Here is a 14,781-nt window from a genome sequence, read left to right as displayed (position 1 = left end):
TTGGTTCTGGAAACATGTGAAGCTCTAGAATCTATTGACTTGACACAATTCATAAAGATCTATAATCTATTTTTAATCTGGACAGAACCTTCTAATGACTTGGTTCTTTCTGGATCAGAAGCGAGCAATCAGAATTTCAAAGTGGGAACAATCTTGGCTCGTGTCTCGTGATTGTTTAACTTGAAAGTTAAACAATTTCGGTATATATGTATATCCATATATATATATATATATATTAGATTATTAGTCACTAGCTTTATTTGCAAGCAATACATGTTCTCTTAAGGGCCTAAAAATCTCATTACCTGTTTGTTTCATATATAAACTCACAATTTTAATTTTACTAAAATATTTTTCTCACCAAAATTTTGAATTTTAAATACTAAAATAAAAAATTATCAATTTAAATAGGTCCTGGATTTATTTGGTAATAATTATAGATGTGACTGGCATGCATGTACACTGTTTTCTCATTGAAAGTTAGTACATTTGTAAAACGACACGAAACATATAATAGTAATATATATATATATATATATATGTGTGTTAATTTTTTAAAAATGGGACAAGTGAACCTTCCTTTGTGATTTGTAAACAGTTTGCCATCTTGATTAGTCTTTATCTTAACAGCTAGACTATAAGGTGGTGGACCAAAGAGGCAAAAAATTTAATCTCATGAGCTAGTCGTATGTGATACAAAAAAAAAAATATCAAAAAAAAAAAAGGAATAAAAAAAAAAAAAAAAAAAAAACGTAACCCAGAAAAGCAATAACGAATAAATCAAATAAAATATTATTTCAATAAATTAATAATAAAAGTCTTTTCTATTATTTGGATAAGATGGTGTTTCACCGTCACGGATGGTCTCGGAGTGATCATTTGTGCGTAGCATAGGAAAAGAGAGAAACTCTTTTCAAAAGTTAAAATATAATTTGTTACCCGTAAAAGATTTGGAATAAAATATTAATTTTAGTTTAATATTATAGAACTTTCTCTGATATTTTTTATTTTTTTAGAACATCAGTGTTTCTAACTTATCAGCTGTTGAGAGGTGGTCATCGGAAGAATAGGCCCCCGCCAAAGTAGGCCGATAAGGAAGAACAACCCGAACTGGCTGAGCACCTGGTCTGAACAGGCCGAATAGGCTGAACAGCCCGAACATGCCGAATAGGCCGAACAATCCGAACAGGCTGAGCACCTGGTTCAAATAGGCCAAACAAGGAAGAACAACCTGAATAAGCCGAGCACCTGGTCCGAACATGCCAAACATGTCTACCTGGCCAAGTAGGCCGAACAACCTGAACATGTAGACTAGAACGAGCACCTGGTCCGAACAAGCCAAACACTAGATCTGAGCTGACCAAGCACGTGGTCTGAGCACTAATCGGCACCGACTGGCAAATCAGGACAAGTTCTCTATTAGCCAACTGACTACTCGTGACCTCCTCTCTGCAATCCCAATGGAGGCTCCCCTCCACCTATCGATGCGCGACATGCCAAACCATGTCGAACAACCTGAACAGACAGACCGGGGCGAGCACCTTGCCCAAACAGGCGGAACACTAGATTCGAGCCGACTGAGCACGTGGTTCGAGCCCTAATCGACACCGATTGGCAGAACAGGATAAGTTCCCAATTAGCCAACTGACTGCCACGTGACCTCCTCTGCAATCCTAAGGGGGGTTCCCTCCACTTATAGGGCGCGACACTTGTCATCTGACCGGTACAGCTTTACACCTGGGCCACTCCCAGGTTCTGGGTCGAATCCGGACACTATCTGGATCTGAAAATACTTTATAAATACCAAGCTCATTAGCTCACAAAGGTTCAAACATTTTTCCACACCTAACTCTGCCCACTCAATTGTTGCTCCTAACCATAACATTGACTTGAGCGTCAGAGTGCCATTGGCAGACACCACATCGGTGTCCCCCTCACTCTGAGGCCATCTCCTTTTTCGTTACTGGTCAGAATAGTGCTAGGGATATGTCCCGAACAGTGTTAGGACCCGAGCAGAATAGTACTAGGGATCCGTTCTGAATAGTGCAAAGGATTTGTCCCGAATAGTGCTAGAACCCGGGCAGAACAGCGCTAGAGATCTGTTCCTAACAATGCTAGAACCCGAGTAGGACAGTACCAGGGATCCGTCCTGAATAGTGCTAGGACCTAAGCATAACAGTGCTAAGGATCTGTTCCGAACAGTGTTATAGATCCGACTAGAAGAGGTAGAGAACAGAGTCTGGTTACCGTGCGCTTCCACACGGTGTGTTGTGTCAGATTTCAGCATCAACATCTGCCGTCAAATCTATATTAAATATGTTCAAAAGTCAAATCAGATTGAAAAATTAATACAGATCCGACGGTTGATAAGTATAGAACACTGGTGTTTTCAAAAAAGAAGGAACACTAGAGACATTTTCTAATACTATCCCTATGATTATTTTATTTTTTAAAGAAAGCACTTCTTTTTTTTTTTTTTTTGATAAAACATAAAAATAAAACATGTCGATCGCAAGAGCCTTTAGAAGGAAAAAAAAAAAAAAAAACATGTTATACCATGTGCCATCCTTTAAATAAGAAATAAAAATTATATGTGGGATGGTACCCAAAGCCCTCATTCATCATGCTATTAGACCAAAGGATCCTGGGAGATTTAGGGATCCTCAATTAGAATATATAACATGTTTATTGGCGCCCAATTAATTTATTATGGAGCAAGGGCATTCATTAACACCCTAAATATTATATCTAACCTTAAATTAAGTAATAACTCAACAATTTGGTCCAAGAATAGTGTGTTTCAAAGTTGGGAGTAAATTTAGAGATGTATTTTAAATCAGGAATACATCACGTGCATTTTAAAATTTCACATATGCTGACACAAATGACATAGTTTCTAGAAATTTATAAAATTTATCTCAATAATAATAGAAAAAAGTTATTTTAGCTTGTATTTTTGCGATTATTAGAAAAAATATCATTAGTTTTGGTAATATCAAATGATATCTTAACAGTTTTGAAAATATCTTTTCATTACCTTGAGGTCTTTATTGAGACATATATAAGTGTTGTAAAAAAAAAAAAAAAAAAAAACCGTTTTTCGGAAAAAAAAAAAAAGAAAAAAAAAAGAGAGGAAACAGCTTTATGAAAAATAAAATATCATTTGTACGGGGAAAATTATTTATTAGCTTGTATTTTTCGGAAACAAGATACAATCTGAAATTGATAGCGTAAGATATGCATTTCTTTCTCATACTTTAGTTTTGATATTGATATTTTTAGAGATTTGGATGCCTGCCGTTTTAATTTGGTTGATTATGATTTTACATATGAATGTTGTTTAAACTTTTGTTAATTTGTTTTAACACTATTCTATGATGTTACTCCTTTTCTTGTATTTCGTTAAATATTTTGTCGTCAAAGATAATTATGTTAAAAGGATAACGTCAATACGAGTTGCCGTGTGGCCAAAGAAAAGAAGCTCTACAAAGTAAACCCTAAGGTGTCTTAACATCATTATCATTAACACATTATATGGTTATTATCATACCAAAGAAAGATATCCAAAGATGTGAAAAGTCAGTCAAGGCCACTTGAATCAAAATTGTCACTTGTCAAATGATAAAAGGAACCAATAGATAGTTATCCAACTTGTCTATCATTTTGATAATAAGGAGCCTACAGAGATACGCAAACCATTCATTCTGAACCCAGCATTGCGGAAGGAAATGGGGCCAGATGGTGATGTGGAGACTATTTTAAGCCTCATTCGCTTCGCGGATTTGAGATTTTAATTTGAACTGAAATGTGACATTTTCTAAGAATTTTTTACTGTAAAAGAAAAAGTTAAATGTGACATTTTTTGAGAGTTTTTTACTGTAGAAACCTAGAACTGAAAACTCAAATCGGTGAAACCTAGAACTTATTCATTCTCAGTTTACATGTATTTTTTTTTTTTGTTAGAAAAATTATTGTAACGAACCACGAATTATGATCTGAATCATTATACGAATCCTTGCTCTAAATGTAGCATTAGTCACTGAAGAGCTAAAAATACCATTTTAGGATCAGAATATCAAAGATGGAGAAGAAATTTGTGTAGAGTATGAAAAAATAATCCTACCGGTGATACAGATTTTAGCCGTCGAATTGTCAACAAGTTCTGTGAAATACTCATATTATTCTTAACATTTCTTTTTTTATGCTTTAACCACCACATAATTTTCTAAGAAGATAAGGTGTTATTTTTATTTTTATTTTGTTTTGGCTGAAGAGGGAAGATCCTAGCTAGTAGCTAGTTGCCCTGACCCACACACTCAATCGTTGCAATTTGGATGCACCACTTTGTTGTCTCAGCAAATGAAGATATTTTGGGGGGCAAATGCAAAAAGGAAATGCACTAAAATATGTCAGGGTACTGAAAATTAAAATAATCAAGACAATTGTTTTGTAGGGTACAAAAATTTCATCACTATTAGTATGTTGTTTTGCACTAATGAATTTTCATACAATCTCGTTCAATTTTGATATTGTTTCATTATGATATAATTTTGACTTCATCTGATCTAACATCGAGACACATATAAGACCTGTTTAGTTCGTTGATTTAAGTTTTTAATTCAAATTAAAATGTGACTTTATGTGAGAACTTTTTACTATAGCAAAATTATAAACTCGAATCGATGAAATGAATGCCATACAATATCAACAAGATACACCGTACTAGAAGGATTCAAATAATCAAGACAACCAAACAATTTTTTCATTTTTTTTTTGTTGCCTCATTTATTTCATATCTTTCCTTTGAATAAAATATTCAACGGACCAGAAACTTTGAGGTCCTTGTCAATATGACTCTTTGGTTGCACCTAGAGCTACAAAGCTCCAATCAGCCAAATCAATTCACAGCCGAAAAATTGGCCTTTCAAATTACAATATGGGAGGGCCATGGCTTACCTCATCAACTTGCTCCTGCCCTATTATATGCCATATTGTTTTATGAGAATTCATCTCTCTTGTCTTTTTCATTCATATATATATATATATATAATATACACATATATATACAGGTATATATGTTCTTGGATTTATCCTTTTGGTGATATATTGTTAAGGTCGACAAAAAATAGGAAAGACTTAGGTGCCCAATTGCCAAATTGAAAAATGACAGCAATATTTCCTTCTATTGGTAATTGGTATCAGCATATATGAAATGGATAGTAGATTTAGAGCCCGTTTAGTTGGAGGATTCGTTCTCTAATTCGAATCATGATTCATGGTTCGCTACAGTATTTTCTCTCACAAAAAACACACGTAAATTAAAAATAGTTCTAATCTTATGATTCTAATGCATGAATCAAACGGACTCTTACACTGTTATGATGTTGCCTTCTATGTTGTCGTTTTAAGCTGCACGCATCTCTTTCAGCCAAACCAATGGCTATTATATGACATTGAACGTGGGCTAAGCTAAGATGCTTGTTAATTCTATCTAGAAGAGATGCATGAATACCAAAAATAAAAAATAACAATAAGTCGGCACCGTTTTTCTAAAAAAAAAAAAAATGAAAAGAGGGAAAAAAATGTTGTGTACATTGTTTTCTTGGGTTGACTATTAACCTAATTCTCTTTGTTGTAATGATCTCAATTTTTTTTTTTTTATGTAATATTAATTTAGAGAATCTTCTCCGGTATGTTAACATATTATTAGTAGGTTAAGTTTTATGTCTTTTGTATTTACATAAAATCACGTAAAAATTAAAAAATATACAAATTTAGTGGTTAAAAAAACATGACTTACCGATACGTTAAGCGTACTAAAAAATCTCTCTTAATTTAAATGTATAAAGTCTTATGCCTTATCATTATTGATTAAATCAACATAATAGACTTTTAATAACTTAATTTGTCCTTGTCATTAGAGGACGAGTCGTGCATGCCAATCTCTTTATCCTACATATCCACACGTCTGATTAAGTTATGAGCATAAGAGATGAAAATAGAAAAGTTCGTATTTCAAAAGGCAATTATTATTTTTTATACATACATAAAAATTTAAAGTATTGTACTCTTATTCATTTGATCCATCATTATGAAGTCAGGAGGACCCGTTTCTTGCAAAATTGAAAAGGTAAAAGACATTAAAAAGAATAGTCCTTGAAGAGTACTGTCTCCGTTAGCATTGCGCGTTTTTAAGCATCAGATGATATTAAAATAATAAATTATTACAACCAACTAGCCGGACTTGAGAAAAGTCAAACAATTTAAATATTAATTGAATTTTAGTAAGAAAAATTTTAGGGTGCGTTAAGAATTAATTTTAAAATGATTTTATTTTTTGTATGAATATAAAAATAAAAATATTTTTATTTTTATTTTAAAATTATTTTTAAAAATGCGTTTGGTAGTTTTATTTAGAGATTGATTTCAATTTAAAAAAAAAATGAAACTGCGTTTAGTGGTTTAATTTTTAAAAACATGTAATAATATATTAAATAAATAATATTATTAAATATATTAAATAATAATATATTAAATAAACATGATTATATATATACATCGTCGAGGACATCGTCGTCGCAGAGGCCGCAGTCGCATAGGACGTCGTCGAGCTCCCGCTTTTTTCCCTCCCTCGAACCCAGACCAGATATTCCTATCCTCGCTCCGCCGCAGCTGCCGCCACCACCGCCGTAAGCCCAATGCTCTCCGGTGCTCGGCGTTGTCGTTCTCCGAGCGGCACTACGCTGGCTCGCCGAAGTCAGACAACGTCGTCTAGCTCTCGCTTTTTCCCCTCCCTCTCGTCCTCTTCCCCGGAGTGATCCTTCCATTGCAGATCTTTGAGTTCCGGTACTGGATGATGATGCATACTCTCCTCCAGACTGACCTCCGCTTCGGCGTCATCTACTCCGATGTTGTCTCTGGCACCGCTGACGTCAGCTGCGTCGGCGAGGTCGTCAAGCACGAGCGCCTCGTCGACGACCGCTTCTTCCTAATCTGCAAAGGCCAGGAGGAGGATCTGAACGCGTTCATGTACGAGGTGGAGTCGTACATGAAAAGGAGTCTTTGGTGGGCGGAAGAGAGAAAAGAAAAACGAGGAGAAAATGAAAACAAGTTTTTTGCGTTTTCAGATTTTCAAAAAATGACAAAAATATTTTTATTTTTGTTTTGTAAAAACTTTTACACCAAACGCATTTCTGATACACGTTTTCATTTTTTAACTTCGAAAATCGTGAAAAATAAAAATGAAAATAAAAACAAACAGGGCCTTAGGGTCGCTCATTTATATGAATACACGTATTAAATAGTAAATATAAAGAGTGATAGATTGAGTAATACTAGTATTTTTTAATTGATAAAAGAAACATAAACAAAAATGACTTACTTGATGTTCACAAATATAATGTAAAGTAGTATATATTAAAGAATAATAATTCGCAAATTTTGTCTCTTTTTTTTTTATGTCTCTAGCATGTTGGGCAAAATTGACATAAGAATAATATTAGGGACATTAACTTAAATTTTAATTTTTATATACCAATTAATGTTGTATGTGAATTGTTATTTTTTTTATTGGTATATGTAATCTCTTTCATTAATTGGCGTATCAATATTTTAAACACTTATCAGTATAAAAATAACAACTCATGTGTCAATACATAAGTTAGTGTCCCTAGTATTTCTATAGCATTAGTCCCTTCCTAACTGCTCCCATGTGATCCATATAATTAGTACAGAATTTTAAGACCGGAGATTATGGCGTTATTAGTCTTTAGTAGTTTTTATAACTTTATTGTTGTATTATCTGGATAAGTTACTGTTCGTCGCGTTCAGAAGAATCGCAAATAAATATGTAATAAACTCAATGACACTTGTTTCCACCGACCAAAAAAAAAAATTATTGTACATCTAAAATACAAATATATAAAGAGAAAACAGAAATTTCATTCACTGCCCCATTTTAAAAATGCTTGTTTCCTCAATTTATTCTCTATCTGATCCTGATATGCGTCTTTTCTCAATTATAGAATAAGTAATAATTTTCAGTATGGACATGGTTAGTAATTTCACACACACACATATGTATATATATATATATATATATTATATCTCTGTGACATTGAGGTTTAGAGTTAAATTTTCTTCTTCTCACGTTTGACCAAAAAATATATATATTAAGTGTAGCTAATTTTTCTTTTTTCTTCTTTAGAATGTACGTTTAGATAGTATCTTTTTTTTTTCTTTTTTTTTTTTTCGGAATGTGGATAGTATTCTTACCTATAATATAATGCCTACAAAAGCAACATAATACCATAGGATATTTTTTATTTACATTTTAATAAAACTTGGTAAATTAAAAATAATAATAATAAGCAATTTTGACAATAAAACACGGCCTGACCATTGAATCTAAAATTAAGAGACTTTTGTGCTAAAATGTGAAAATACTCCATTGATACTATATGCAGTACTTCCATATATTTAGATCTGTATTCAATTTCGTAATTTTTTTATATTTTTTAATTTTGATATGGTTTTTTCGGGCATTTTGATTTTTAATATGATTTTTATGTGATATAATAATAAAAAATAACACAATATCGAGGATTGATTTTTCATACCCTAAATATTCCTCCAAAATACCAGAATTTTTGGTGCATTAATAGTGAATCATAAAAGTGTGAAGAGGAGGGAAGAAATTGGATAGAGTACATTAGCCGAGTCAGCAACAACTGGATAAGCGTTTCTCGAGTTAACCCACACGGGTTTCAACTTAACCATGGTTAAGGTCGAAACTGTGCCCACAAAGCCCAAGCCCAAACCCAATTCCTTCCCCCACAACCACAACAGTATAAATCCCCATACTCCCCACTCTTTTTTCTCGTCACCATAACCGCTCGCATTTGGAAGCTTCCGTACAATGCTCTCTTCCTCAGCGTCATTCCTCACGGCTCCGTCGCTCTCTCCCAGATCTTCGCCGTCGCTCTCTCCCAGACCTTCGCCGTCGCTCTCTCCCAGACCTTCGCCATCTCCGCCGTCCCCCCGGTTCGGAACCGTGCGCGCCTTCGCCGGTGGCGCCGCCACGGCGGAGAAGCAGGAGCAGAAGAAGCAGAACCAGAGCTCGACGGCGTCGTTTCTGAACATCGACAACCCTAGCAGACTCATGGCGGCGTCTCTGTACGAGATCCTCGGCATACCAAGGGGCGCCACGTGTCAGGAGATCAAGGCGGCGTATCGGCGGCTGGCTAGGGTTTGCCACCCCGACGTGGCAGCTATCGACCGGAAGGACTCGTCCGCCGACGACTTCAAGAAGATCCACGCCGCATACTCCACGCTCTCTGATCCGGCGAAGCGAGCCGATTACGATCGGAAGCTTTTGAGGCGCCATGGCCGGCCGTTGACCGTCGCTACCGGATTTTCCGGATTCACTCGCCGGAATTGGGAGACGGATCAGTGCTGGTAGGGTTTGCGGTTTCCGATTTCGGATTCTGATTTGCACTAATTAAGCTAGATTAAGGTTGAGATTACCACGGAGAAACAGATATTAGTACTGGATTATTAGTGTTTGTGTACATATTACGAGTGATCTCTTCTCGAAGGTCACTGATTAAGGTCTTCCACGAGCCATCTTAGCCGTTAAATATGATCATGGTCATCTTTCGCCGGCGATGTTCAACAAAACAAGAAAGAAAGAAATTGCGCCAAAGTCAAAAAGCTTGGAAAATCTTTATGGCGGAATTATTATTACTAGAATTCTGTTGCGTAATTACGGCAGAAAATATCTCAGAATCTCTCCGTTTTCTTTTCTTCTTTTTTGACGGAGGGATTTCTGACTTTCTCTGTATGTTTTCGTTTCTTATTGATCATATGATAACAGGAAGCAAATTGGGGCTCAGTATTTTTATGGGTGTCAATTTTTGTATGTAATTGTAACTATTCAGGTTATCAAAACAGTTTCTAAAAAACGTCTTCTTTTTTTTTTTTTTTTTTTTTTTTTTTTTTTTTTTTTTTTTTTTTCTTTAAAAAAAAAAAAAAAAAAAAAAAAAAAAAAAAAAAAACAAACAAAGAAATTAAGGCCAGCAATTCTATTTTTACTGTCATGCTATCTAATTCTAATGGATCACTCCATGAAAATTGAGTAGATCTGTCATATAACAAAAATAAACTAAAATTACTGATTCTTGTCATATGATGCAGAAAATAAAATTGCTAATTCCCGTTATGTAACAATATAAATGTACGAACACAATATCTGATAATTGTATTATCAATAATCATAAATAAAATAATTTTTTTCTTTTATTCATATTTATAATGTATGATACTATGATTCACATCCCTTGTACTTTCATATAACTTGTTATTCATGGTTTGCTACAGTATTTTCTCTCACAAAAAACACACATAAGTAAAAAATAGTTATAATCTCATGGTTCTAATCCATGAACCAAACGGGCTCTTCGTCTTCCAATTTCAACGCAATATTTATATTTTTTCTCTTCTTTTCCATCCAACTTCATTAAAAATTTCGATGCAATAAATTTATAAAATTCTCCAACCATGATTCTTATTTCACTATATTTTCTGCCCTTCAAATTGCGAGATTCGTCTATATGTGTTGATGAGTAATGACATTGTGATCCTCATAATGTTGGTCACTTGTTTTCGGTGACCTTAATTTGGTACCCTATTTAATTATTAGTCATTTTTTTTAATACAATTATAAGCCTTTAGAGGACGTTTGGTTAATAGATTCAGAATTATTCTTAATTTACGTGTGTTTTTTATGAGAAAAAATACTGTAGCGAGCCACGATCCACGATCCGGAATAATCTTAATATTTTATTCCGGAATTCTCAAAGAGCAGTTGCACAGGAACCTAATTTGCTTAAAAAAGTCTAATAATGCTAAAAAAGTCTAATAATGCCTGTTGCTCTGCGGAAAATTAATTTTTATAATTAGATTATCCATTGGAGTGTTAATAATAGTACTAATAAAGCATAAAATACTGTAGTTCCATGGGTGTGATGACCTGCGATTTTAATAAGGCCAACAAACACTAACAAATCTGAGTAGTGGGCCTCTTGTAACGGGAAGGGCTGGGCATCTAGTCATCTTTAGTTGGAATGAACGAAAATGCAGTATGAATCATAAATTTAGATAGGATATTCAATATTGGAACTCCACTAGCAGAACTTTTAAACTTTCTGACTAGTTGTCTCATTGATTTTTGAGAAAACGATACACTATATAGCCATAATATATATATATATATATATGTATATGTATATGTATATGTGTGTGTGTATTTTTGTGGGAGATTTTTTCTCTCTCAAATAGGTGACGGGCTATAAATTGGATGAATTCTCTCCGTAGGTTGTCTACCAGTAAATTTTTTTTTTTTTTTTAAGTTTAGCTAAGTTATGATTTTTTCTTAATTTGTTATAATTCTAACATAATTTAATAGTATAGAATAGTGTCTTATCGGTAGGGTTCTACTATAGAACTCTCCTATAAATAATGTTAATTTAGAACCCATTTAATTCGCTGATTCGAGTTGAAATGTAACTTTATGTGAGAGCTTTTTTATTGTAGCAAAAAAGTTAAATATGACTGTTTCTGAGAGCTTTTTCCTGTAATAAAACTCGAATCGGTGAAATGAACGGAACCTTAATAGTATATAACAGTGTCTTGTCGTGGTATACAAATTAATTTTCGGCCATGCATACAGTAATAGGGGAATTGTGTGCATTTTTTTAACTACGAGATTTTCATTGTTATATTAAATTTATATGCATTCTATTTGATTTTCATATAATATATTAGACACCAACAAATGCAGAGCTTCAATATATATGTCATGGTCACAAATTTAAAATAGTAGGTAATACTAGTGACAAAAAAAAAAAAAAAAAAACATTAGGTAATTAGTATTAAAATCTATCAATATATCATGATGAAAAATAAATGTTGTCAGAACCTTCAAGAAGAATGGAATTTTGATTTTGAACTATGAGTATTTTCTCATTTTGGTCTTCGATTTTCTTTTTGTTGATTTTTACCCGCACTTACGTTTTTTTAATCGTTTTGATCCCAGGACACTAATTAACAGAATATTCTAATAAGTAATAACAAGAAGAATCATATCCTGTTGCGCTGATAATAGTATAAGTTCAAAATGTTATAGTTTTTTAGGATTTTTAATAATGGTGAAGAAAGCATTTGTACATAATGTAATTATTTTCATAAAATTTCGACATGCAATAAGCACATGATTATTTTTGATAAATTACATAATTCTTTATAATTTTATTCTTAAAGACTAAAATTGTAAAAAAAAAACTATAATAACAAAAATAAAGGTCATAGATCAACGCATCACGATTTTTATTTTATAATTCAAGGATCGACCGTCGTTTTTTATATTCATTGGACAAATATAAAAGACACTCTAGAGTTAATTGCTTATTAGAGGCGTGTTAGCTTAAAACTCAAACCAAAGCATAGTTTATAATTAGTTTTTTAAAAATAATGTTTAATGCATTGTTTTAATTTTATTTTTTGTTAGTCTTCTTTTCTATATAGTACTATATCAGCCATCACGATCAGAGACGTTGTGGAGATAGTGAGGTCCTCTTATTAATTATGCAGTTGCCACGGTCAAGATCCTGTTTATTACATCAACCTGCAAATCGATGATAACTAATTAAATATAACCATATATATATATATATATGTATATATTGCTATGTACTGACAATGATGTTTAGTACAATGTAGACACAAAAAAGATACATAAGGGTACGTTTGATACACTGTATAAACATTTTGTATTGTATTGTTTAATAATAATATAATATTTAATTACATTTATACATTGTATAATTTAATACGAGATTTAAAATTAATATAATATGAAATGTGATATCTAATACGAAAAAAAACTTATGCACTAGACCGTATCATGCAATTTAACTTAAAATACTATATTAAAATTATATAAAATATTTCACAAATATCAATGCTCAGGGTTGGATTTTAGGACCGACGTTAGGGTCAAGTTTTAGGACCGGAGTTTATATTTTAAAAATTACATTTTGATCCCTAAATTTTAAAAAAATATATTTTGACTCCTATACTTTTTAAAATTATGTTTTGACCCCTCAATTTTTTTAAAATAATATTTTTGTCCCCTAATTTTTTGAAAATTACAATTTGACCCCATTTTTCATTTTTTTGTTTGCAAAAAGACCCTATGTAGCAACTCTACTTTCTCCCTTATTTCCTCCAAATGTTAGGTTCGGGTCGAGATTATAGTTGAATTAGGTTATGATTAGGCTTAAATTTTATCTTATTACAAACTAATACGTAAATATATTACAACAGTAAAAACCTATGCACTAGACCGTATCATGCAATTTAACTTAAAATACTATATTAAAAATATATAAAATATTTCACAAATATCAATGCTCAGGGTTGGATTTTAGGACCAACGTTAGGGTCAAGTTTTAGGACCGGAGTTTATATTTTAAAAATTACATTTTGATCCCTAAATTTTTAAAAAATATATTTTGACTCCTATACTTTTTAAAATTATGTTTTGACCCCTCAACTTTTTCAAAATTATATTTTTGCCCCCTAATTTTTTGAAAATTACAATTTGACCCCATTTTTCAAAAAGACCCTATGTAGCAACTCTACTTTTTCCCTTATTTCCTCCAAATGTTAGGTTCCGGTCGAGATTATAGTTGAATTAGGTTATGATTAGACTTAAATTTTATCTTATTACAAACTAATATGTAAATAGATTACAATAGTAAAAACAATATAATGTTTAATAATATCACCAATCAAACACGTATTGTCTAAAAATTATACAATGTAATACAATATTATACGATATAATAAATATAATACAATACAATACAATACGGTGCACTAAACATGCTCTAAGATGCCAGTCAAACTCCAAATTCTAAATGATCATATTGCTAAAGGGCTGTGCGTAATAAAAATCTCTATTACTTACAATCCATAGGTATAAATATACCTGGTGTTTCTAAATATCATGAGATTATGTTCTCTCTAAAATATTTTAATACAAAGTTCTTTATTTTCACGTGGTTTTTCTTATCACATAATTAGCTGCTCGAAAGTGTACAATATTACGATCACCCTTAACCCTTTATAGAGGAAATGACGATTTCCAAATAGAAAAAGAAAAAAAAAAGTCAAAAGTGGTACTTTTGATTCTCAATTTTTCAGTGGCTGAAAAATAATCAAGTTCAATTACTTCAGAAAAAAGTTTTGACTTTTGTTCATATTGAATGAGCTCATCAAAATAAAAAACACCATTTCAATTAGACAAATATATATATATTTTTTAATATCCCATGGAACTTAAACTGTTAAACGCAAAACTCGATACATTAAAAACAAGTACTACAAATATACTAAACACAAACTGAATTAAACCTCAATTGACTTCGTAAATTCTTGTATCTTGATTAAACACAAATTACGCTTTTGTCATTGACCTTGTTAATTATGAATGGCGACTAAATAAGTTAATTCTGCTGTAATTCACATTCACACTCTCACCTATAGAGCTTGCTTTTGAAATTCAGTTTGCACTTTGCAGTACGTATAACTGTGATAAGGAATCTCAATTAAGTCCAACATCAATGTGTCTTTTGGTTTTGAAAAGAAAAGGACAAACTAATTAAGAAAATGGAATTTTATACAATGTTGAACTCTCTCTCTATATTATATATATATATA

General features: G+C 32.4%; 1 protein-coding gene across 1 annotated transcript; it reads left to right on the top strand.

Moving 5' to 3' along the window:
• Positions 1-8,870: 8,870 nt before the first annotated feature.
• Positions 8,871-9,892, top strand: LOC21409320 (chaperone protein dnaJ 11, chloroplastic). Its single transcript, XM_010115041.2, has one exon. It carries the CDS (start codon positions 8,918-8,920, stop codon positions 9,458-9,460), a length of 543 nt encoding a protein of 180 aa, XP_010113343.1. The 5' UTR covers positions 8,871-8,917; the 3' UTR covers positions 9,461-9,892.
• The last annotated feature ends 4,889 nt before the right edge of the window (positions 9,893-14,781 follow it).

This window comes from Morus notabilis, unplaced genomic scaffold (assembly GCF_000414095.1).
Source record: "Morus notabilis unplaced genomic scaffold, ASM41409v2 Scaffold384, whole genome shotgun sequence".
Lineage (NCBI taxonomy): Eukaryota > Viridiplantae > Streptophyta > Magnoliopsida > Rosales > Moraceae > Morus > Morus notabilis.
This window is presented reverse-complemented; position numbering and strand designations above follow the sequence as displayed.

Excerpts from the sequence above, each read along its gene's own strand:
- LOC21409320 (XM_010115041.2), top strand. The coding sequence starts at position 8,918 with ATGCTCTCTTCCTCAGCGTCATTCCTCACGGCTCCGTCGCTCTCTCCC.